This window comes from Nerophis ophidion, linkage group LG15, assembly GCF_033978795.1.
Source record: "Nerophis ophidion isolate RoL-2023_Sa linkage group LG15, RoL_Noph_v1.0, whole genome shotgun sequence".
Taxonomy (NCBI): domain Eukaryota; kingdom Metazoa; phylum Chordata; class Actinopteri; order Syngnathiformes; family Syngnathidae; genus Nerophis; species Nerophis ophidion.
Genome location: NC_084625.1, coordinates 23069172 through 23092794, shown reverse-complemented (window position 1 = coordinate 23092794; position 23623 = coordinate 23069172). Strand labels below are relative to the sequence as shown.

General features: G+C 41.1%; 1 protein-coding gene across 1 annotated transcript in view; it reads right to left on the bottom strand.

The window, feature by feature from the left end:
* Window positions 1–871: 871 nt before the first annotated feature.
* lg15h8orf34 (linkage group 15 C8orf34 homolog) overlaps window positions 872–23623 on the bottom strand; it is a 99462-nt gene continuing 76710 nt past the window's right edge. Inside the window, exons 13-15 of the mRNA XM_061921854.1 lie at window positions 16686–16782; window positions 1950–1988; window positions 872–1361 (exon numbers count right to left, since the gene is read on the bottom strand). Of these exons, the coding sequence (XP_061777838.1) occupies window positions 1354–1361; window positions 1950–1988; window positions 16686–16782 (144 nt within the window). The 3' untranslated portion in view covers window positions 872–1353. The remainder of the gene's footprint in view (window positions 1362–1949; window positions 1989–16685; window positions 16783–23623) is intronic.

Sequence of the window (23623 nt, the reverse complement as noted above, 5' to 3'; positions counted from 1 at the left end):
GGTGACCACGCTCGGGAATGATTTTTGGTGATTTAACCCCCAATTCCAACCCTTGATGCTGAGTGTCAAGCAGGGAGGTAATGGGTCCAATTTTTATAGCCTTTGGTATGACTCAGCCGGAGTTTGAACTCACAACCTACCAATCTCAGGGCGGACACTTTATCCACTAGGCCACTGAGTATATGAAATTATAGTTTTAAATTATATTTTTAAAATTGAAATACTTAATTGTCCACACCCACTACATTGTGTAAACATTCAATAATAAAATGACCTTACATGAAATTTAGTCACATTCTGATTACTTGTGTTTAATTATCATTATTACCATTATTATTGTTATTAGTATATATAGTTATATTTTACTTTTTTTATGCGTAATGGGCCACACTTCCTACATTATGTAAAATAAAATTAACTGAAATCAATTACATTACAGTAAAAAAGTGTTATTTTACTTTAATTTTAACATTTTCTTGGACCGCATAGCAATGAAAAAGAGTTAAGAGTAATGCTTAAAATGAGCAAAATACTGTAAATATAACCTGTTACCTTGAATGTGTCTCTTATGAGATTACATACACTATATACTGAAAGCATGTATATAAAACGGTGTTTAGAGTTTTGAAAGTGCTCTTTAGGTGGAAAAGCATGTATCCCCTTTACTTCAATTGCTAACTGCCTCTTGCTAACAGTTTTATTAATTTCACTTATTTCGAACGCACAGAAAAGGAAACAATTGTGTTTGTGTCTCACATTAGGATTGTGGATGATGGACAACATTTTCCGAACAATGTGCAGTAAACCCATAGTTTTTAAATATAAAAAAGCCTTATGGCAAAAATATGTGCAGAAAATAGAACAGCACCAAATCATTTTATTATCATAATCATCACTTCCTCTGCATATTCATAGTGCATATCATTAAAATCCTTCTGCAATTTGAATGCGCATGAACAAGCTAATGCCTAATTGTGTTACTTTTGGATAATACATACCTTAACTTCTAGGCTGTATATTTGCAGAGTACCATACCCAGCAACATCAGAGTGCCCCCTGTTGGTGTGGAGTGTGAACTAATGGAGGCATTAGCTTGTTCAGATCAGCAACAAATTTCACCTGCCGTCAGAATGTGACTAAGATAGGTTGTCACAAAAAAAGGCATGCTAAAGCGCCAACAAAAATATTCATTGTCTTAACAGTATATTGTCTATGAAATTTTGGTGGAAAAAAAAAAGTATACAATATTGTTTCATTCATAGGATTTATAAAAAATAATGTCTCACATTTAAAATGTCCAGCGGCTTGCATAATTAGTTTGTTGGATTGGATCAAAAACGCTGGTCTTGGTCTTCAAAGGCCTGTGGGTGTGACAGATTAAAACTTTAGTCTCCTAGAAACCATTCACCAAAATAATAATTGTGACTTTGAGAAGCAGTTTGAACATCAGATTTGAACGAGGGCTGGAAAATGAGGCCTGGCACTGTCCAGTCAAACTTCCAACAACCATATTTCACAGAGGAGAGCTTTGAGCGAGTTGCCGTAGCGATGGCGGGGCCTCTGTGATAGCCAAGTAGCAGCCCGCTCTCACATCTTGTTCCAGCCTGGCACACTGACGCTGGGAACTGCGGGCACCTCGGCAGCCACAAGAGAAGAACCGCAGACAGACGCTCTCCCTTCCCAAACGTTGTAAACGCTCGAGGCACCTCGTGACTTCACAGGACTGATGTTTCTGTCTCTCCACATGCATAGACTCCACTCACCATTTAGCTTGTAAGGATAATTGAATTCAAACTTTGGTGGCTTCCAAGGCAAGGCAACCATTGGTCATTATTTTGAAACAAGAAGCGAGGTCATCTGCTCTCACAACGTGAGCTGCTTGCCAAAGTGCTCTTAAGAACGGTTTACGATCATGAGGAAAATCTGTTATTAGTTCCGCTGATTCTTACCTGAAAAGACTGATCTCTTGCTGGCATCTCGGGCACCACCTGGGGCACAAAAGGCATCAAACAATCACATTCAATTACATGAACCACAACTGTAGTGGATTCACTGGTCAAAAACATTAGCTTTAGCACGAGAAACATTATACTGTAAATACAGTGCATCTGGAAAGTATTCACAGCGATTTACTTCATACTTGCCAACCCTCCCAGATTTTCCGGGAGACTCCCAAAATTCAGTGCCTCTCCTGAAAATCTACCGGGACAACCATTCTACCGTATTTCTCCCGATTTCCAGGCGGACCTGAGTGAGGACAGCCTGTCGTCACGTCCACTTTTCCTCCATAGATCAGCGTGCCGGCCCAGTCAGGTTATAACATCTACGGCTTTTGGAGAGTGCACAACTGCACACACAACAAGAAGGAGACTATTATATATGTCTCCGTCATCCATAGGTTTATCTATAACCCATAAAGTAGGCAGGCACGGACCTATTTCTCAGCGTGTGTTAATTCCAGCCGGCACATTAATACACTGACACACAACAACCGGATTCCCATTATGCATTGCCTCAAAACTACAGCAAGTAGTAATGTCCAAAAAAAGATAGTGACAGAGAATAGAACGAGGATGGGCAATTCAACCCTAAACTCACTCCTTTCTCCTTTCCTGCAAATTAAATGTCACAGATGCTGTCCATACCTATGCTCCCTCAAAGGCTTTGCTACTGGCTGCAAAGCATTGTACTTTCAAATACAACAATGAGTAGGGAGGAGTGTTATGTGTGTGTATCTGTGTAAATAAATGAACACTGAAATTCAAGTATTTCTTATTTATATATATATATATATATATATATATATATATATATATATATATATATATATATATATATATATATATATATATACATTTACATATATATATATATAAATACATATATAAGTACAAATACTTAAATTACATTGAATTCTAGCTATAAATATACTCCCACCCTCCCAATCTCCCGAAATTCGGAGGTCTCAAGGTTGGCAAGTATGATTTACTTATTCCATTCATCCATCCATTTTCTACCGCTTATTCCCTTTCGGGGTCGCGGGGGGCGCTGGCGCCTATCTCAGCTACAATCGGGCGGAAGGCAGGGTACACCCTGGACAAGTCGCCACCTCGTCGCAGGGCCAACACAGACAGACAACATTCACACTCACATTCACACACTAGGGCCAATTTAGTGTTGCCAATCAACCTATCCCCAGGTGCATGTCTTTGGAAGTGGGAGGAAGCCGGAGTAACCGGAGGGAACCCACGCATTCACGGGGAGAACATGCAAACTCCACACAGAAAGATCCCGAGCATGGATTTGAACCCAGGACTACAGGAACTTCGTATTGTGAGGCAGACGCACTAACCCCTCTCCCACCGTGAAGCCTTACCTGAAAAGACTGATCTTATTCCACATTTTTTAATTTTACAGCCTTATTCCAAAGAGGAATACATTCATTTGTGTCCTCAAAAATCTAAAGACAATAACCCATAATGACAATGTGAAATTTAATTTTTTTTTATTTTTTTTTAAAACAAAAAACTAAACAATCACATGCACATTAGTATAAACAGCATTTGCTCAATACTTGGTTGATGCACCTTTGGCAGCAATTACAGCCTCAAGTCTTTTTTAATACAATGCCACAATCTTGGCACACCTATCTTTAGGCAGTTTCACTCATTCCTCTTTGCAGCCTCTCTCAAGCGCCATCAGGTTGGATGGGAAGTGTTGGTTTTCATACATGATGTTGCTGTATTGTATTCTTAGGATTTTTAATTTTTATTTATTTCTTTTACATTTTAGGGATGGGAGTTACGATTTGATTCCGATTGTTGGTGTTACGATTCAATTCACAATTGATTCTCGATTCAAGACAATTCTCGATTCAAACCGATTATTGCAATTTATATTTTTTGGTACAAAAATAATAATAAAGCCTTTTAAAAACAGGTTACAGGTCACAAAGTGCCTCTTGGCTACTCGTGTATGATGTATACATGGGGTCCCAAAACTTTTGGACTCAGGGGCTGCTGCGTTGGGTTAAAAAGAATTTGGCCATGGGCCGTGCTGTATGTATGTATATATATATATATATATATATATATATATATATATATATATATATATATATATATATATATATATATATATATATATATATACATATATATATATATACATATATATATATATATACACAAATTAGGGGTGTGGGAAAAAATCGATTCAAATACGAATCGAATCGTTTACGTTGTGCGATTCAGAATCGATTCTCATTTTAAAAAAATCGATTTTTATTTTTATTTTTATCAATCCAACAAACCACTACACAGCACTACCATAACAATGCAATCCAATTCCAAAACCAAACCTAACCCAGCAACACTCAGAACTGCAATAAACAGAGCAATTGAGAGGAGACACAAACACGACACAGAACAAACCAAAAGTAGTGAAACAAAAATGAATATTATCAACAACAGCATCAATATTAGTTATAATTTCAGCGTAGCAGTGATTAAAAATCCCTCATTGACATTATCATTAGACAATTATAAAAATAATAAAAAAGAACAATAGTGTCACAGTGGCTTACACTTGCATCGCATCTCATAAGCTTGACAACACACTGTGTCCAATGTTTTCACAAAGATAAATAAGTCATATTTTTATTTTTTTTAATAGTTAAATCAAATTTACATTAGTGTAATCAGTTGATAAAACATTGTCCTTTACAATTATAAAAGCTTTTTTTTTTTTTTAAATCTACTACTCTGCTAGCATGTCAGCAGACTGGGGTAGATCCTGCTGAAATCCTATGTGTTGAATGAATACAGAATCGTTTTGAATTGGAAAAATATCGTTTTTGAATCGAGAATCGAATCGAATCAAAAAAATCGATATATTATGGAATCGTGACCCCAAGAATCGATATTGAATCGAATCGTGGGACACCCAAAGATTCACAGCCCTAATATATATATATATATATATATATATATATATATATATATATATATATACTGTACACACACACACACACACACACACACACACACACACACACACACACACACACACACACACACACACACAGTATGTCATGTCTTGTGATCATGTCTTGTTTAGTTTTAGTTATGTTCTGTTTTGTTTAAGACTCCTTTAGTTCCTGTTTGTGCACCTCCCTGAGTTTGTTTTGGTTGCTATGGTTGCAAATTATGTTCACTTGTCTCTGATTAGTGTTCGGCTGCTCACCTGCTACCCGAGCACTAATCAGAGGCATTATTTAAGCCTGCCATTGCCGGTCAGTCGGCCTGGCGTCATTGTGTTCTTTTCATGCTCTGTCCATGCTAGTTTTTTCATGCCAAAGTCCATGCTGCTCTTGTCAAGCCATAGTAAGTGTTTGTTTTATGTTCATAGTCTGTTTATGTGTTAGTTTTGTTCCTCAGCCAAGTTGTGCCTCCGCTGTAAGTGCTTTTTGTTTGTAACTTTTTTTAGTTAAAATTAAATTATGTTTTTACCTAAACGCCATGTCCCGAGTAGTCTGTCTGCCTTCCTGGGAGAACGACCCCGCAGCAAGCTGCGAATCCCCCATTATGACACAGTATATATACATATTCAGAGCATAATGATGTCAAGTTCCATAACAATGTGACCTCGGACTACGTTAAGGTAACGTGTGGAGTTCCCCAGGGTTCGGTCCTTGGCCATGCACTCTTCAGCATCTACATGCTGCCGCTAGGTGACATCATACGCAAATACGGTGTTAGCTTTCACTGTTATGCTGATGACACCCAACTCTACATGCCCCTAAAGCTGACCAACACGCCGGATTGTAGTCAGCTGGAGGCGTGTCTTTATGAAATTAAACAATGGATGTCCGCTAACTTTTTGCAACTCAACGCCAAAAAAAACGGAAATGCTGATTATCGGTCCTGCTGGACACCGAACTCTATTTAATAATACAACTCTAACATTTGAGAACTAAACAATTAAACAAGGCGACACAGTAAAGAATCTGGGTATTATCTTCGACTCAACTCTCTCCTTTGAGGCACACATTAAAAGCGTTACTAAAACGGCCTTCTTTCATCTCCGTAATATCGCTAAAATTCGCTCCATTCTGTCCACTAAAGACGCTGAGATCATTATCCATGCGTTTGTTACGTCTCACCTCGACTACTGTAACGTATTATTTTCGGGTCTCCCCATGTCTAGCATTAAAAGATTACAGTTGGTACAAAATGCGGCTGCTAGACTTTTGACAAGAACAAGAAAGTTTGATCACATTACGCCTGTACTGGCTCACCTGCACTGGCTTCCTATGCACTTAAGATGTGACTTTAAGGTTTTACTACTTACGTATAAAATACTACACGGTCTAGCTCCATCCTATCTTGCCGATTGTATTGTACCATATGTCCCGGCAAGAAATCTGCGTTCAAAGGACTCCGGCTTATTAGTGATTCCCAAAGCCCAAAAAAAGTCTGCGGGCTATAGAGCGTTTTCCGTTCGGGCTCCAGTACTCTGGAATGCCCTCCCGGTAACAGTTCGAGATGCCACCTCAGTAGAAGCATTTAAGTCTCACCTTAAAACTCATTTGTATACTCTAGCCTTTAAATAGACTCCCTTTTTAGACCAGTTGATCTGCCGTTTCTTTTCTTTTTCTTCTATGTCCCACTCTCCCTTGTGGAGGGGGTCCGGTCCGATCCGGTGGCCATGTACTGCTTGCCTGTGTATCGGCTGGGGACATCTCTGCGCTGCTGATCCGCCTCCGCTTGGGATGGTTTCCTGCTGGCTCCGCTGTGAACGGGACTCTCGCTGCTGTGTTGGATCCGCTTTGGACTGGACTCTCGCGACTGTGTTGGATCCATTATGGATTGAACTTTCACAGTATCATGTTAGACCCGCTCGACATCCATTGCTTTCCTCCTCTCCAAGGTTCTCATAGTCATCATTGTCACCGACGTCCCACTGGGTCATTATTGTCACCGATGTCCCACTGGGTGTGAGTTTTCCTTGGCCTTATGTGGGCCTACCGAGGATGTCGTAGTGGTTTGTGCAGCCCTTTGAGACACTAGTGATTTAGGGCTATATAAGTAAACATTGATTGATTGATTGAAGTTATCGATGGGAAAATGCATTTTTAGACAATATGATTTGCCTCAGCGGCTACGAGACACCGAGAGTAACAAGCCGCAAAAAATGGATTAGAAAGGACAGATTAAAAAAAACATTTTATTTTTTAACTTGGACACTGGCGGGCCGTAGTTTGGGGACCCCTGATGTATATCCATAGCGAATAAAAACGGGAATGAACTAAAAAACACATTCTTTAAATCGATTTGAAAAAATTATGAATCAAAATAAGAATTGCATTTTTGATGTCGATTGATTTTTTTCAGCACCCCTCTTACATTGGCATTTGTTGAATTCAAATGCACTGTGGTTCGCATCTACTGAAAACAATGTGAGTATTTATAGTATACATATAGTATAATCATTGAGCACCAGTTTTTTTTTTTAGGGGTACTCTTACTGAGAGTGATTTTCAACTTTTTAGCCCTGGAACTTGAATAAAGGTTGAACTTGTGTCCGATAATTAGCCTTAAATAAACTGTTAGGTTATTTAAGGTCATTGGATGATACTTAATGTGTACACTATAAGAATATCTTTTGTTGATCAATGGTGGTACGAGGCTTGTTGTCATGCATTTTCCATGTGTACAAACACACATAAATCAAATGACCACAAACGTTCACAACTTTGCTTTTTTTCACAGTTTGTGGCTGCTGAGGTCTGTCAGCTTCCCCCATTGTGTCCGCGGCGGTGTTAATAATTCAATGTGGCTCTAAGCTTACTGTACCAAGAGTCATTAAGTAAGACACACATTTTGATAAAGTGACCGTGCTCTCGGTGAACTTACTTTCGTTACAATATGTTTCCATGTGACAACCATTTGCTTGCTCGCTCTTTCGTTGGACAGGAATTCCTATTTTATAACGTCATGAAACATTTTGAATCCCATTTAGTTTTAAAGCTTGCGTTTCCTGAGAAAGGAGAAATGAGAAGGACGACAATTTTAAGGGCAGTTCTGGCTGGCGGCCCTGCTCATTTTTCTTCAAACTTTGTGACGTAATCAGTGTGTCCTTACCAAGTGCTCCGGTACAATATCGGCATTTTTTCACCTTTTCATAAAGATACCGTAACACTGCAAACTTACATTTTATCATCATTTAATGACTAGAAGTCATAATGCGGGCGTTTCCAAGCTTTTTTCACAGAGGGCCCGTGTATTGAAACACCAAAAGATGGGTGGGGGAGGGGGTCATTTTGACATTTTGGACTTTATTAACAGGCCTGAACCACCCATGTATATGCTAGGAAGTTTTATACATTTTTAGTCATTCTCCGATGCAGATGTGTTAATTGCCTTAACATTTTTCATCAGTTTAGTAATGACGATGGATTAATCCGCATTGACATCTTCTATCAACACGCTCACTTTCATTCTACTTTCTCAGCTTTTGCCGCTCTTTGGACACTGATGCCTGTATGACACTCTAATTTAAAGGACCCCTCTAATGCTGACAAAAATGACACATATTTCATAGTTCTGGACCCAGGAATGATGTCTCCACTTAAAATTCCCCCCAAAATAGGCATGTTAGTGACTTTAGGCTTGTTTTTCAACAAGTTTCAGCACAATTTGGAACATCCACTTTTAATTGCTGGTGTCACCTGCAGAAGACTGTAGGCAATTTCCTATTGCGTAGTATGTGTTTTGGTTGCATCTTCATCCCAGAACACTTACGCAATACTACAATACTTTCACGCAGAATTTGAAGGATTTAGCAAATGTGGCTACCAGGTCGTAGCAATACAACTAAAGAATGGGTCTGCCTGCATACATTTAAAATGATGGGAATATGAGGAAAGTATGGACCTCTCCAGTTAATCGCCTGGCACAAAATGGAACAGACCAAATGAACGTAGTGTAACTTAAAGCAGCTTTTAAAAATTGATTATGACTTCAAAGAAGAAGGGTCGGCGTTTGGATGGAAGTAATTAAAAAAAAAACTCAAGCCAAATACGATCCTGAAAATCAGGAGCACCCTCAAGGGGAGAAAGACTGAGTCAGAACCTGTGGAAAATGGAGAAAGAGCAGCTAAAAACGAGAGACAAAGGACGTAAGTGGCTAGTATTCTGTTTATTTTATTTTATCTATCCGAAAGGAAGCTAGACAACCTGGGAGCCAGATACCAACAGAGGGTCGGATTTGTTCAACATTTCTACAGGCAAGACTTAGTTTACTTATTCAATACAATGCAATGCAATGCAATACAAGTGAACCAGGATATTGCATTCTTTAAAGACCTAAGAACACAAGGATGAGGCGGTTGTCACATGACGTCACAGAGCAGTCAACAAAGGACACCGCTACCGGGAAACTAATCCCCTTCAACGTCTGAGACAGAGATTTTTCTGACTGAATCCTTTGGGTCAGTCATCATTGATACCGTATGTACTCGCACCGTCTGCGGGGAAAATGGCTGACGAACTACTTGAATGAACAGAGCCAAAATGAAGTGATGAAGCTACTTCTGACGGACGTTACATGTTGCAGACCATTTAAATTTGAAGATGGAAACATACACTAGTGAGAGGACCAGGCAAAATAGGAAACAAAAAATCTGCCATATAGAAACTGAGTTGGTTGAAGCAGACATCCCATTACTGCTGAGCAAGACCTCATTGAAAATAGCAGGAACTGTTGTGGACATGAAAAAAGACAGAGTTATAATGTTCAAGCAGAATGTACCTCTGGAGTTCACCAGTTTGTGTGGACATCAGAGATAAATATAATTTAAATGAAGATGAAGTTCTTGCAATAACTGACAACATGTCTCAAGCTGAGAAACAGAAAGTTCTTTTGAAACTCCACAAACAGTTTGGACATGCATCGGCAGATCAGTTGCAGAAGCCTTTTCACAGGTCTGGAAACATTTACTACATTTCCATGCACTAAATTAGTCTGATTTCTCAAATAGTTCCAATTTTTTTGTATTTCACATCTACGTGTGAAGTCCAAGTGTCCATGGACTTTCTCTAATTTGACTATTGGTCTTATGCAGTGTGCCTCCCGTACACTGGGAGAGGCTTATTTCCTTTTAGCGCGGTTGATTTATTAATTTTCCGGTTGACCTATATGAAGTCACACTAGGCGTTTGTGGCCTCTAACAAGCTAAGAGCCTAGCTATGTTGTAATGTCCGCTGTATACTACCAAGAATATATCGGAGCGGAGGCAGGTACGAAGTCAAGAAAGACCAACGGCAGAGTTTTGTTCAAGAAATTTTTGGACCGAGAATCATGTAAACAAAACTTTTCAAAGTCTAGGAGTTCATTCATAAGGCAGCAAAGGCTCTATGGATTGATGGAAGGAGTTTTGAGCCTGAAGGAAAAGAGCGTTCGTGACCCGACTGGATACTGATCCAGATGAACTTGGTTGCTATTTTTTTGGACTATCTTGCCAGTTGTGTGGAATACAGAGTTACTGTTAATCAGTTTGGAAAGCTGCATGAAGAACTTTGTGTATGCTTTATTATTCTCCTTCTAATTTGTAATATGTGCGTCATTCTCTTTCATAATTCCTTCAGGAGTTTCCATTAAGCCAGCATTCAACATTTCCTTAGTTACCTTGTTAAATAAATCTGTTTCTTTTTTTCTACCATCGATGTACTTCAAAATGTTGGGTTTTATTAATTTGTGTTTAAATAAAAGTATCCTCTTCATTGCAATTGTTGTTGTTTTTATTGAAAAATATCCGCTACCGGGTTGTATCCCACGCGTTGAAACGGGCGCATTCACGATGTGAAGGGTCCCCCTCCGACACACACTCCCTCGAGAGATCTGGTTTTCAATCGCATAACCCGGGTGTGTTAGTCTGACTTTTCAAAAACCGAACAAAATCGGATTAAGGTGTATCCATGGGCTGTGGGAGGCCCATTTAGAACCGAACTATTTGAGGAAGTCAGACTAATTTAGTGCATGGATACGTACTGAATGACAAATAATATTTCACTATTTTGCTATAGATAGTAAATGAATATAACATATGCAAGATATTCAGCAAGACAAAGCCAAAACATGCTGTCGGTTAATCTTTAGCCTCGGAGTATAATGCAACCATTGCAGTGGATCTACATGAGTTGGAAACAGGCCTTTGGTATCTTTAAATCACCAACCATTTCGCATGTTTCAGTCCAGGAGTCTTTGTGAAAACAAAGAAATCCTCTGAAATAGTCAACGCCATCATTGACATATGGATAAGTGTCCACGGTCCTCCACAAAGCTCTAAAGTGACAATAGTGGATTATTAAACAAATGTAGAAGTCCGGGATATGGCAGAGAACTTTAACTTTAAAATACAAATCACAGCATGAAGTTTTCTCCAGCAGTAATGGACTGCTGGAAAGACACAATCAGACACTCACCGAAATCCTCCAGAAGGTAAAATAAGAAAAAGACTGTGACCGGCATTTTGCCCTTGACTGGGCCCTCATGGCAAAGAATAGTATGCATAATGTGCATGGGTACAGCTCATTTACCAATTTCCCATCTGTGCTGGTAGATAAAGTACCTCCTCTAGAAGGTACCACTGTGAGTGCCAGGGTAGTAGAACATAAATCTGCTCTCCATGCATCCAGAAAAGCATTTATGGAAGCTGAATATTCACAGGGAATTAGGAGGACTCTGCACAAGCAACTTAGACCCACAGAGACAAAGTGTATTACGAACAGGCTGACTGTAAAGAGTATAAGGGTCTAGGGGTTGTTATTGGTCAGGATGGAGCAGTTGTTTTTGTGAGACATGGCAGACTTCTTGTTAGAGTTCATCACTCAAGGCTTTGTAAATACAACACACAGAATGAAGAGTCAGACTTAGCAAGATGATCTTAGACAAAAGGTAGAACGTGAGGAAGCGGCGGCAGATGGTGTAGAAAATAACTCAGACAATGAACACAATGCACATGATGAAATAGTCAACATTAGTGATAAGGTTATGAATACAGACAATGTTCTACGCCCCATTATAAAATACACATGAGTAAGACAAACTGAAAAAGAAAACAATGTCGATGTAAGTGCTGGATCGTATGTAGATGTACAGTTGCAACCAGGACAGACAGTGACCTTCAAGGTTAAAGAGGATGGTGCTCTGTATAAAGCTAAGATTTTTTTAGCAGAGCTGGTAAAGCCAAAGGAAAGGACAAAATCTGGTTTTACTTACAATATTTTAAACCTGATAAGCGAAAAGAAGCAATTGACATGTCACGTGTAGGAGCCTCAGCATTGAAACAGAAAAACTAAAATTATGTATTTATAACAAAATATCTCATTTGATGCAGTCAAACAGGCAGGCAGAAATAATTAATTGGTGTTATAATCAAGTCTTTGAAGAAGTTGAAGATGCAGGTGAAAAGTATGTCTCCACCAGTGGTATCTGTAGTCTTAAAGAAACACCTAATGGCATCATCCTAAAAGCACAACTTGTTGCCAGAGGCTTTGAAGAACTCAATATTTATGACCTGCCCAAATATTCTCCAACCTGTATCTCAGAATCTCTTACAAGGATGTTAGCAGTAATCTGCCGGAGTGAACGCAAAGTCCACTCTGTGGACATAACATTTGCATTTTGCAAGGCATGGAACTGTCTACAGACAATTATGTGCGCCCACCACCTGAGGCAGGATGCAAAGGCATTCTTTGGAAGTAAAAAAATGTGTTTATGCTCTTGCTGATGCATCATTGTATTGGTACAACAAAGGGAACGCACAATGGCTCAGCACATGTGCTAGTTTCACAGGTAGACCCAGCAATCTTTTATTGGGTAAATGAACATGAACACTCAAAAGTTACTGGAGTGCTGGCATGCCATGATGATGAATGATTTCGGGCAGGGTCGAATACGTTTATAACAAATGTGATTTCCAATTTGATGTCAGCTTTTCATGTTGGGTGTGAGGAACGTGAAAACTTCTACTGTGTTGGCATGGATTTTCGACTGTGGATGGTGGGGTTCAGATCCATCAGCACAACTATATTAATCATCTGCAACCCTTTAACATACCGGTAGATGCAGTGAGGGCTGTACAGAGAAATTCATATCTGAAAGAGGCTGAAATGGAGCAGCTAAGAACAAACTAGGGCAGATCCGATGGATAGCCGAGAAGACCAGGCCTGAAGTTATGTTTGACACTTGCATTCTGGCATCCAGTTTGAAAAATGCCACTGTGCAATCCATTTATGATGTCAACAAAGTAATCTGTAAAGTAAAGTCAGAAAAGGTTACCCCTAAAGGGGAACTGCACATTTTTTGGGAATTTTGCCCATCATTCACAATCATTATGAAAGACAAGCACAAGTCTTTCTTTTTTAGGATCCTAAAGATGATAAAAACACTACTGTTGTAGCCTTCAAAGCCCTCTAAATCAACTTCAAAACCCTCCATCAACATTTTACACTGCATATATTTATAATGTCCTAACAGGCACGTTCATAACAATGTATAATATCCTTTTCTTTTTTAACCCAAATATACAGAGGATGAACTGTTGGTTATAGAAGCGAGCACGAACAGAGGTTGAAACATTAGAGCAGACCGAAGCCGAGAGTGTGAGGTCAGCATGATTTGCGAGTATAAATGTGAAAGTTGGAGCCAAGCTGTGCGGACATATATGGTGTGTTTACCCAAAATCAACTTAAAAAAACTTCCCCGTAATGCTCCTTGTGTGATCTGTGTCACTGACAATAATTCACTGTTTAATATACAAAGATCCAAAAATCAGGGCATAGAGAAAATACTTACGTTGGAAATGAGCAGTGTTAAAGAGCTCATACAAAAGCTCAACTTGCTGAATGTCTGACTCAAATAAGGAGCATCTTCCCTAATGCTTCAAAGGCATTGAGTGAAGGATTAATGCATCTCAAATAAAAATTTGTGATATGAATCTATGTTCAGGTCTTGTTTAGTCTAAGCGCCAAAACAACAAGAAGTCACCACCAGTAAAGAACCACACCAACTTTGTCATGGATGATGGGGAACTGAGATACACCAGATTAAGGGACACCCCAATATCCATTTTCCCCTGACCATGAGTGGGACATTAATGTTGTCCTCGGTAGACAACATTGCTTTTTCTACAGAGATCACTACTACATCTCTTCGTCCCGATATTGTTGTTTGGTCCATTGATGCAAAGTCGGAGAACCTCACTGAATTGACAACTCCACAGGAGGAAGAATTGAGGCTGCATTCGTGCGCAAAAAGGTTGAGGTTGGATGACGAGGCTTTGTAGGAATGGCAACCACACGTCTCTTGAGGCACACGGGAGTGACGCAAGGGAAGATGAGGAGAGCAGCAAAAGAACTGGGGGAAGAAGCAGAAAAAGGAAGACTTTGCTGTTGCTGAGGATGAAAGACAAGTGCTGGAGAAAGAACACCTAACCCCAAAATCTATTAGCTGCAGGGAGTGACAGGGAGAAGTCAATGTCATTGGTTCGCCAACAGGAGATGTCCGAGGATGAAAGGGGCAATACACTGAGGATTGGTGGTTCCAGGCTGATGACCCTGAAGTAGACCGATGGGCACTGGAGGGGGTGCAGCAGGCAGAGATGCCAAGCAGGAAATTCCACCAACCTGTATGTTTAGTACTGTGTCACACCCGGGTGATTTTTGGTCTGGGTTTCGTCTGGTTTCATGTTTTGTCATTTCCTGTTGTATTTCAAAATACTGACTATCCCTCTCGTTTCAGATCACTTGCCCTTCCTCCTGTTTCACTGGTCTGACGAATTTACTGATTGCCTGATTGTGTCCTCCTGTGTCACCCACCCTCATGTGTAGAAAGGTATTATCCTCCTTCTGTCCTGTGCTAGAGTGTTTTCGTACCTTTTGTGCAAACCTCCAGCGATCCATGTTCACAGCCATTACCACGTTTTATGTACCCTTTTTGTCAGAACATTAGTCATTTAGCATTGCCTCCCTTAGAGCGCCTTTTGTTATATTTTGCATATTGTTCTCTTTGCACCATTTTTCCCTTTGCTGCTGGAGCGTTTTGAGTTCATTGAGATTTTGTTAGTTTTTAGGTTATGTAAGCTCGGCATTTGATAGCCTGTTAAGTTTCTCCCCTTTTGGACCCTTTCCCTTGTTCGAAATAAGTCTTTGTTTTTAAACTCCTGCATCTGTGTCCAGAGTCCTGTTCAAGTCGTGACACTGTGTTCTCTACTACTGATGTTTTCCTCAAAAATGCTGAAAGAGCATGAGGAAACACAGGCTTTGGCGTCCATAGAAGAGGAGATGAAGCAGCAGTGAAGTCTGGAAATGCCAATTCTTGTATATTTTTTCTTTTGCTCATAATGTTAAAACATGTCAGTTTTAAAAGCAATCATGGATCATGGCGACAAAAACATGATTAAAATAATAGTTTTGCATTAGTTTATCCACACTGTCTATGCGGGGAAATAGGCTCCAGGCTCCAGTTCTGTAAATGACGTCACACCAATGGCGGGCAGCATATTGAGTATAGCAATGGAACGTTCCAAGTACGTTCCAAGTGGTGAGGACGAGACAGCGTACAGGGCCGAGGTAGATAAATTGTCTGTCTGGTGTTCAGACAACAACCTGACCCTGGACATCCAAAAGACTAAGGAACTCGTTATGGACTTCAGGAAAAAAACGACTGGACCATACCCCCCTCCTCATAAATGGGGAACGGGTGGAAACTGTCACTACCTTTGGTTCCTGGGCACCCACATCTCCTCCAACTGGCCCTGGACCATTAACGTCAGGGACTTGGTGAAAAAGGCACAGCAGCGGCTGTACTTCCTGCGCGTCCTCAGGAAGCACAACTTGGACACAGAGCTGCAACATAAGGTCTTCTACCACTCCTCTGTGGCGAGCGTCCTGACATATAGTCTGGGAGCGTGGTATTCAGGCTCCACAGTTGAGGACAGAAGGTTTGTTGTCACCCTCAGTACAATGACAGTAAAGGTGAATTTGAATCTGAAAAATTAATTGATATTATGGGAAATTACTTTCATAATTACTTTCAGGAGCAAAAAATACATTGAGAACTTGTTAATGCAATGTTGGTCATCACTATGAGTCATTTTAGTATCCAATCAGAGAGACCTTTGGCCACCATATGTTAGCCAATGTGGAGTCCATAACCTCAATGAAAATTAAAAGTACAGTACTTTTTTATTTTTGGCAGCCCGTCACATACATAATACTGCCTGAAAGATTTACGAAGCAGAGCACTGAATTAGGTTTGATTCATTTTCATTCATGTTCAAAGGCAAAATAATGGATGGCGGCCCCTGCCAGACCACGGTAAGAATGGGATTTACGACGTCAAAGAAAGTTCCATTCACCTCTATAAACTGGAATGTGATGGAAAAATGCCTCTTGCATGAAACAGACGATGAAGTTTTACATATGAGGGTTTCCTCAGGTGAACCTTTGCAGGAAGCCACTGTGCCATCCTAAGCTTCTCAAAGCTACATTTTTTCTAATGCCTTTTGATGCTGGGTTAGAGTCATCTCACAAACATGCCAGAAGGTAAAATAACGGAGAATATTCAACTAAAGAGGACAAAAACAAATGCCAGCTAGACATGAATGAAGGAATGACTCACTTTTGTCCTGCTCAGGAGGCTCCATGATGTCGCTGTCAGTGTCACTGGGTATGTGCCAAGGTTGTCGGATGGCCTGTAACTGCTGGTAGAACTCATCCTGAATCAAAGGAATTTAAAAAAAGAAGATGTGATGGCAAAAAAAAATGGTGGAAAAACTGACAAAATACTTGCACAAATGTATATTGTAATAATACATGATACCTTACAGTGTGTGTCAAATCATGTATACATATTGGTAAGTAGTTTGTTGTGCAGTTTGTCTTCTCAAGGAATACCATTCTAGAAAAACAAACTTGGATATACTTTAGAGCAGGACTATTCAACTAGCAGTCCGTGGGCCACATCCGGCCCGCCCAAATCTTTTCTTTTGGCCTGCCGAATACCACCCAAATAGGCTTGATGAAACAATTAAAGGCCTACTGAAATGAGATTTTCTTATTTAAACGGGGATAGCAGGTCCATTCTATGTGTCATACTTGATCATTTCTTGATATTGCCATATTTTTGCTGAAAGGATTTAGTAGAGAACTTCGACGATAAAGTTCGCTACTTTTGGTCGCTGATAAAAAAGCCTTGCCTGTACCGGAAGTAGAATCCCATGTGCGCGTGACGTCACCGGTGTGAGGGCTCCTCACATCCGCACATTGTTTACAATTGTAGACACTAGCAGCGCGAGCGATTCTGACCGAGAAAGCGACAATTTCCCCATTAATTGGAGCGAGGATGAAAGATTTGTGGATGAGGATAGTGAGAGTGAGGGATTGGAACAAAAAAGAAAAAAAAGACGAGGGCAGGATTCAGATGTTATCAGACACATTTACTAGGATAATTCTGGAAAATCCCTTTTCTGGTTATTGTGTTACTAGTGTTTTAGTGAGATTATATAGTCATGGTGTAGGGCAGGGTTTGGCAACCTTTACCACAGAAAGAGCCATTTTGACCCGTTTCACAAAATAAAGAAGACAATCGGAGCCGCAACCATTCTCGCGAATATCTGCTGATGGTCACCCGGATAACAATACTGGGGGCGTGCTATGAGGCCATTGCCTTTGACGCCTTCTACAACATGTACAAACAGCTTGCCAGCACTGTAACATGTTGTATGTGGCTTCCGCAGATACACGTGCACAACTGCGGGGCGTGGTTGTTCGGCAGCCATGCGGGTCGCACTGGAGGTTGTGATGTTGGCAACTTTAATACTCTTGCTGGTGTGCAACACACTGTGGGCACACACTGGGCGGGGGTGGTGGGCACGTTTCGGGAGAGCATCCTCACAGTAACACAGCGTAAACAAACAAAACAAATGCCCAGAGTCCTTTGCATCCATGACTCTTGCTGGCTATATTATACACCCCGTTGTTTACGGTAAGAACCAACTTGTTACCTCAATTTTCTCACCGAAACCTGCCGGTTGACATGTGGTAGAGAAACGTGTTCGCTTGACCGCTCTGTTCCATATTAAAGCTTCGCAACAAACAAGGAAACACCGGCTGTGTTTGTGTTGCTACAGCCGGCCGAAATCCACCGCTTTCCACCAAATGCATTCTTCTTTGTGATATACATTATTAATTGAACAAATTGCAAAAGATTTAACGACACAGATGTCCAGAATACTGTGTAATTATGCGATTAAATCGGACGACTTTTAGCCATAAGTGGTGCTGCGATAAAATGTCCGCTACAACCAATAACGTCACAAGCACGCGTCAATATAAGCGTCATCCTTCCGCGACGTTTTCAACAGGACACTTTGCGGGAAATTTAAAATGACAATTTAGTAAACTAAACCGACCGTATTGGCATGTGTTGCAAAGTTAAGATTTCATCATTGATGTATATACTATCAGACTTCGTGGTCGGTAGTAGTGGGTTTCAGTAGGCCTTTAAAACTAGGGTTGATCAGGTATGCAGTACTCCAGCCACCCCACAGGAAGAAACAGCAAATAATATATGTCAAAATGAAGCTGCAGTGGGGTGAGTAGAAGAAGGCGTAGGCGGCATGGCGTAGTGATAGAGCAGCCGTACCAGAAACCTGAGGGTTGCAGGTTCGCTCCCCGCCTATTGACATCCAAATCGCTGCCGTTGTGTCCTTGGGCAGGACACTTTACCCTTGCCCCCGGTGCCGCTCACCCTGGTGAATGAATGATGAATGAATGATAGGTGGTGGTCGGAGGGGCCGTAGGCGCAAACTGGCAGCCAGGCTTCCGTCAGTCTACCCCAGGGCAGCTGTGGCTACAGATGTAGCTTACCACCACCAGGTGTGAATGAATGATGGGTTCCCACTTCTCTGTGAGCGCTTTGAGTATCTAACAATAGAAAAGTGCGATATAAATCTAATCCATCATCATCAGAAGACTACCCATTCAACCCTGGAAAAAAGTCCATATAAATTGCAAAAATGGGACTTTTAACAACGACTGTACAACAAAGTATGAATGTTCTGCCCCGAGCAAGGCTTGAGTCATTGTTTTCTGGCTGACCTTTTCAGTGACAGACACATTGATCCAGATAAACAGCAACAATGGTAGAAATCCCAGCGTGTAAGCTTCATCACGAAACTTGGACAAACATTTGTAAGTAGATATTGTGCATACAGATATTTAGTCTGTTTTGTATTGAAATTGATGACTTTGTGATGTCTTTTGATTTGTGGTTGTGTTGTTTTTTTTGTCTGAGAGTAACTCTGCCGAGAAAACCTTGTTTAATACATGCAGCGCTAAATTTGACCAGTAGAGGGGGACTACGCTACTTGCGATATTTTTCACATCCGTTGTCTGCGATGTTTTGTGTGTAAATGTTATGTAATTTCTAAAAGTGTAAACATTTATAATTTATTGTTTGAAAACATTAACACTAAACCTATTTCATTTATGTAAAATACACAATGGACGTTAAACTTTTTTTAAATGTTTATTTTATGTTTATGTTTTCAGTCGTACAAACCTTAGTGAAGCAAGAAGTGTAAGGAAATAAAACTAATGAAGAAACATTTTTCAAAAGAAGGAACATGAATCCTGAACAAAAACTGAAGCTTCTTTTTCTTTAGGCTTTTAAGTATTTGCACATCCTGGAAACGATTAGCGGGGGCAGAATAATGAAGCGCAGTGTGAAAGCCGATGTGTTTACTTTGCAATTAGGGAAACAGAGTCTTAAAGAAATATAACCTGCGGAGGAACTTTCTGACGAAATATCCCTATTTCGATGTAAAGCCCCTGAGCCCTTGGGATCTTGAAGCCCCGGCCCTCTTCATTATGTACAAAACCCAAAACCAGTGAAGTTGGCACGTTGTGTAAATCGTGAATAAAAACAGAGTACAATGATTTGCAAATCCTGAATAGACTGCAAAGACAAGATATTTAATGTTCGAACTGAGAAAGTACATTTTTTTTGCAAATAATCATTAACTTAGAATTTAATGGTAGAAACAAATTGCAAAAAAGTTGGCACAGGGGCATTTTTACCACTGTGTTACATGGCCTTTCCTTTTAACAACACTCAGTAAACGATTAAGAACTGAGGAGACCATTTATTTTAACCTTTTCAGTCGGAAATCTTTCCCATTCTTGCTTGATGTACAGTTTAAGTTGTTCAACAGTCCGGGGTTTCTGTTGTCGTATTTTACGCTTCATAATGTGGCACACATTTTCAATGGGAGACACGTTTGGATTACAGGCAGGCCAGTCGAGTACCCGCACTCTTTTACTATGAAGCCACGCTGTTGTAATACGTGGCTTGGCATTGTCTTTCTGAAATAAGCAGGGGCATCCATGATAACGTTGCTTGGATGACAACATATACAGTAATGCTCCATAACCTGTATATACCTTTCAGCATTAATGGTGCCTTCACAGATTTGTAAGTTACCCATGCCTTGGGGGCTATTACACCCCCATTCCATCACGGATGCTGGCTTTTGAACTTTGCGCCTAGAACAATCCAGATGGTTCTTTCCGTCTTTGTTCCGGACGACACAACGTCCACAGTTTCCAAAAACTATTTGAAATGTGGACTTGTCAGACCACGGAACACTTATCCACTTTGCATCAGTCCCTCTTAGATGGGTGTTGTTGATAAATGGCTTTCGCTTTGCATAGTAGAGCTTTAAATTGCACTTACAGATGTAGTAACAAGCTGTAGTTACTGACAATGTTTTTCTAAAGTGTTCCTGAGCCCATGTGGTGATATCCTTAACACACTGATGTCGCTGTGTGGTGCAGTACCGCCTGAGGGATCCAAGGTCACGGGCATTCAATGTTGCATGCAGATATTTTTTCAGATTCTCTGAACCTTTTGATGATATCAAAGACCGTGGATGGTGAAATCCCTAAATTCCTTGCAATACCTTGTTGAGAAATGTTGTTCTTAAACTGTTCGACATTTTGCTCATGCATTTGTTCGAAAAGTGGTGACCCTCACCCCATCCTTGTTTTTGAATGACCGAGCATTTTATGGAAGCTGCTTTTATTACAAATCATTGCACCCACCTGTTCTCAAATTAGCCTGTTCACCTGTGGGATTTTACAAATAAGTGCTAGATGAGCTTTCCTCAACTTTCTCAGTCTTGTTTGCCACATATGCCAGCTTTTTTTAAACATGTTGCAGGCATCAAATTCCAAATGAGCTAATATTTGCAAAAAATTTAATTTTCCAGTTTGAACGTTAAGTGTTAAGTTAAGTGTCTTTTCAATTGAAAATAAGTTGAAAAGGATTTGCAAATCATTGTTTTCTGTTTTTCTTTACGGTTTACACAACGTGCCAACTTCACTGGTTTAGGGGTTTCTAGTTGAATAACCTGCTTTAGAGTAGTCAGTGTACAGTTGGAATAGCATTATTGATTTACTATCCACTGAAAATGAATCAACACACACTCATTGTCTGAATAGTACGGACTACATGAGTGCGGCAAGGAAGCTGCAATTCATTGAAGAGAAACATGAATGGTAACATCCATAAGCTGGGAGCGGGGAGTGACAAGTTGTTTTAATTGAGGGCAGCTGTACATGAGCTTGACTTAATGAATTATTGATGCCACTAGGTGTCTCTAAAACACATTACCACTCAACTTTAGAAATCAGCCTATAAAAACAAGTATCCGATAATATCAGTTTGCATGTAAAATGTCAAAAATAAGCTTTTATAAAAGCAGTCCACTAGTGTGTTAGCAAAACAAAGTCTGTCATAAAGGTAATAATAAGTAGGCTAATGTTTTTCATACCAAGTCATACCAAAGACTGTAAAAATGGGACCATTACCTCCCTGCTTGACACTCAGCATCAAGGGTTGGAATTGGGGGTTAAATCACCAAAAATGATTCCCGGGCGCGGTTCAAGGGTGATGGGTCAAATGCAGAGAATAATTTCGCCACACCTAGTGTGTGTGACAATCATTGGTACTTTTACTTTATTGTTATCTGTTTTTACTAATTTCCCTTAATCAAATATTTTCTAACATTCTACATTACAAAATTATACAAGTGTGTGATGATTCAAGCAGATAATGTATCAGACTAATTGTTACGCTTGTGTGGCATTGTAATGCCGGATTCGGTCCTCCGTGGATGCGTCAGCAAGAACACAGCAAAAAGGTAAGAACTAAGGGATTTATTAAACAAAAGGAGCTATGAACAAAAATACTGATACAAATAGAAAAGGCAAATAAAAGCGCTAGCATGGAAAGCTAGGACAAACAAACCGAAGCACAAGGGCACCAAAAAGAAATACAAAACAACTAGCGTGAAAGCTAGGAATAAAAATAAAGCTTAGCGTGAGAGCTAGCGAAAACGAGAGTGAGAGACAAGTCGTAAACAGATGTATGTGAACAAAACTAAGATCCGACAATCAGTGAACAGAAAACGCTGGCTTATAAACAGGTGGTGATTAGTAAAGACAGGTGTGCTGGAAAAGAGAGTAGCAGCTGAAACTAATGAGTGACCATGGAAACGAACGAAACAGGAACTGATATAAAAATGGAACAAAAATAACAATACGGTGATGATCCGACCATCGGATCACAACAGTATCCCCCCCCAAAAGAGACAGATACCAGATGTCCAAAAAAAAAAATACAACAAAGAATGCAAAGAAAAACTAGAACCCCCTCCCCACAACAAGAAAATCCGCAGAAGAAGGGAGGGCGGAGGGTCACCAGGTCGCGTGTCCCCGAATCCACCGAGGAATAGCAATGTGGCGGCGGCGGATGGAACGCCGCTGCCGAAAAAGTTTTGGCGGCCGACCTTGAAAAGGCCACATCAGTGGCCGCCTTGCAGGATGAGGTGCACGGCGAGGCGGACGACCTCGCAGAGGCCACACCTGTGGCAGACGTGGAGGAGGCTTGGCAGCAGCAGACGAAGGTGCGGGGGCTGCAGCCGAAGCAGGTGCAGAGGCCGGCGGAGGAGCAGGCGCAGGCTTCAGCCGAGGAGCAGGCGCAGAGGCCGGCGGAGGAGCAGGCGCAGGCTTCAGCCGAGGAGCAGGCGCAGGCTTCAGCCGAGGAGCAGGCGCTGGCTTCAGCCGAGGAGCAGGCGCTGGCTTCAGCCGAGGAGCAGGCGCTGGCTTCAGCCGAGGAGCAGGCGCTGGCTTCAGCCGAGGAGCAGGCGCTGGCTTCAGCCGAGGAGCAGGCGCTGGCTTCAGCCGAGGAGCAGGCGCTGGCTTCAGCCGAGGAGCAGGCGCTGGCTTCAGCCGAGGAGCAGGCGCTGGCTTCAGCCGAGGAGCAGGCGCTGGCTTCAGCCGAGGAGGAGGCGTTGGCTTCAGCCGAGGAGGAGGCGTTGGCTGTAGCCGAGGTGCAGGTGCTGCAGCCGAAGAAGGCGGCGTCGTGGAGTATGGCGTAGTCGTCGCCGTCGTGGAGGTCGGCGTAGTCGTCGCCGTCGTGGAAGAAGGCGTAGTAGTCGGCGTCGTGGAAGAAGGCGTAGTAGTCGGCGTGGAAACCGCAGTTGTCGACGCAGG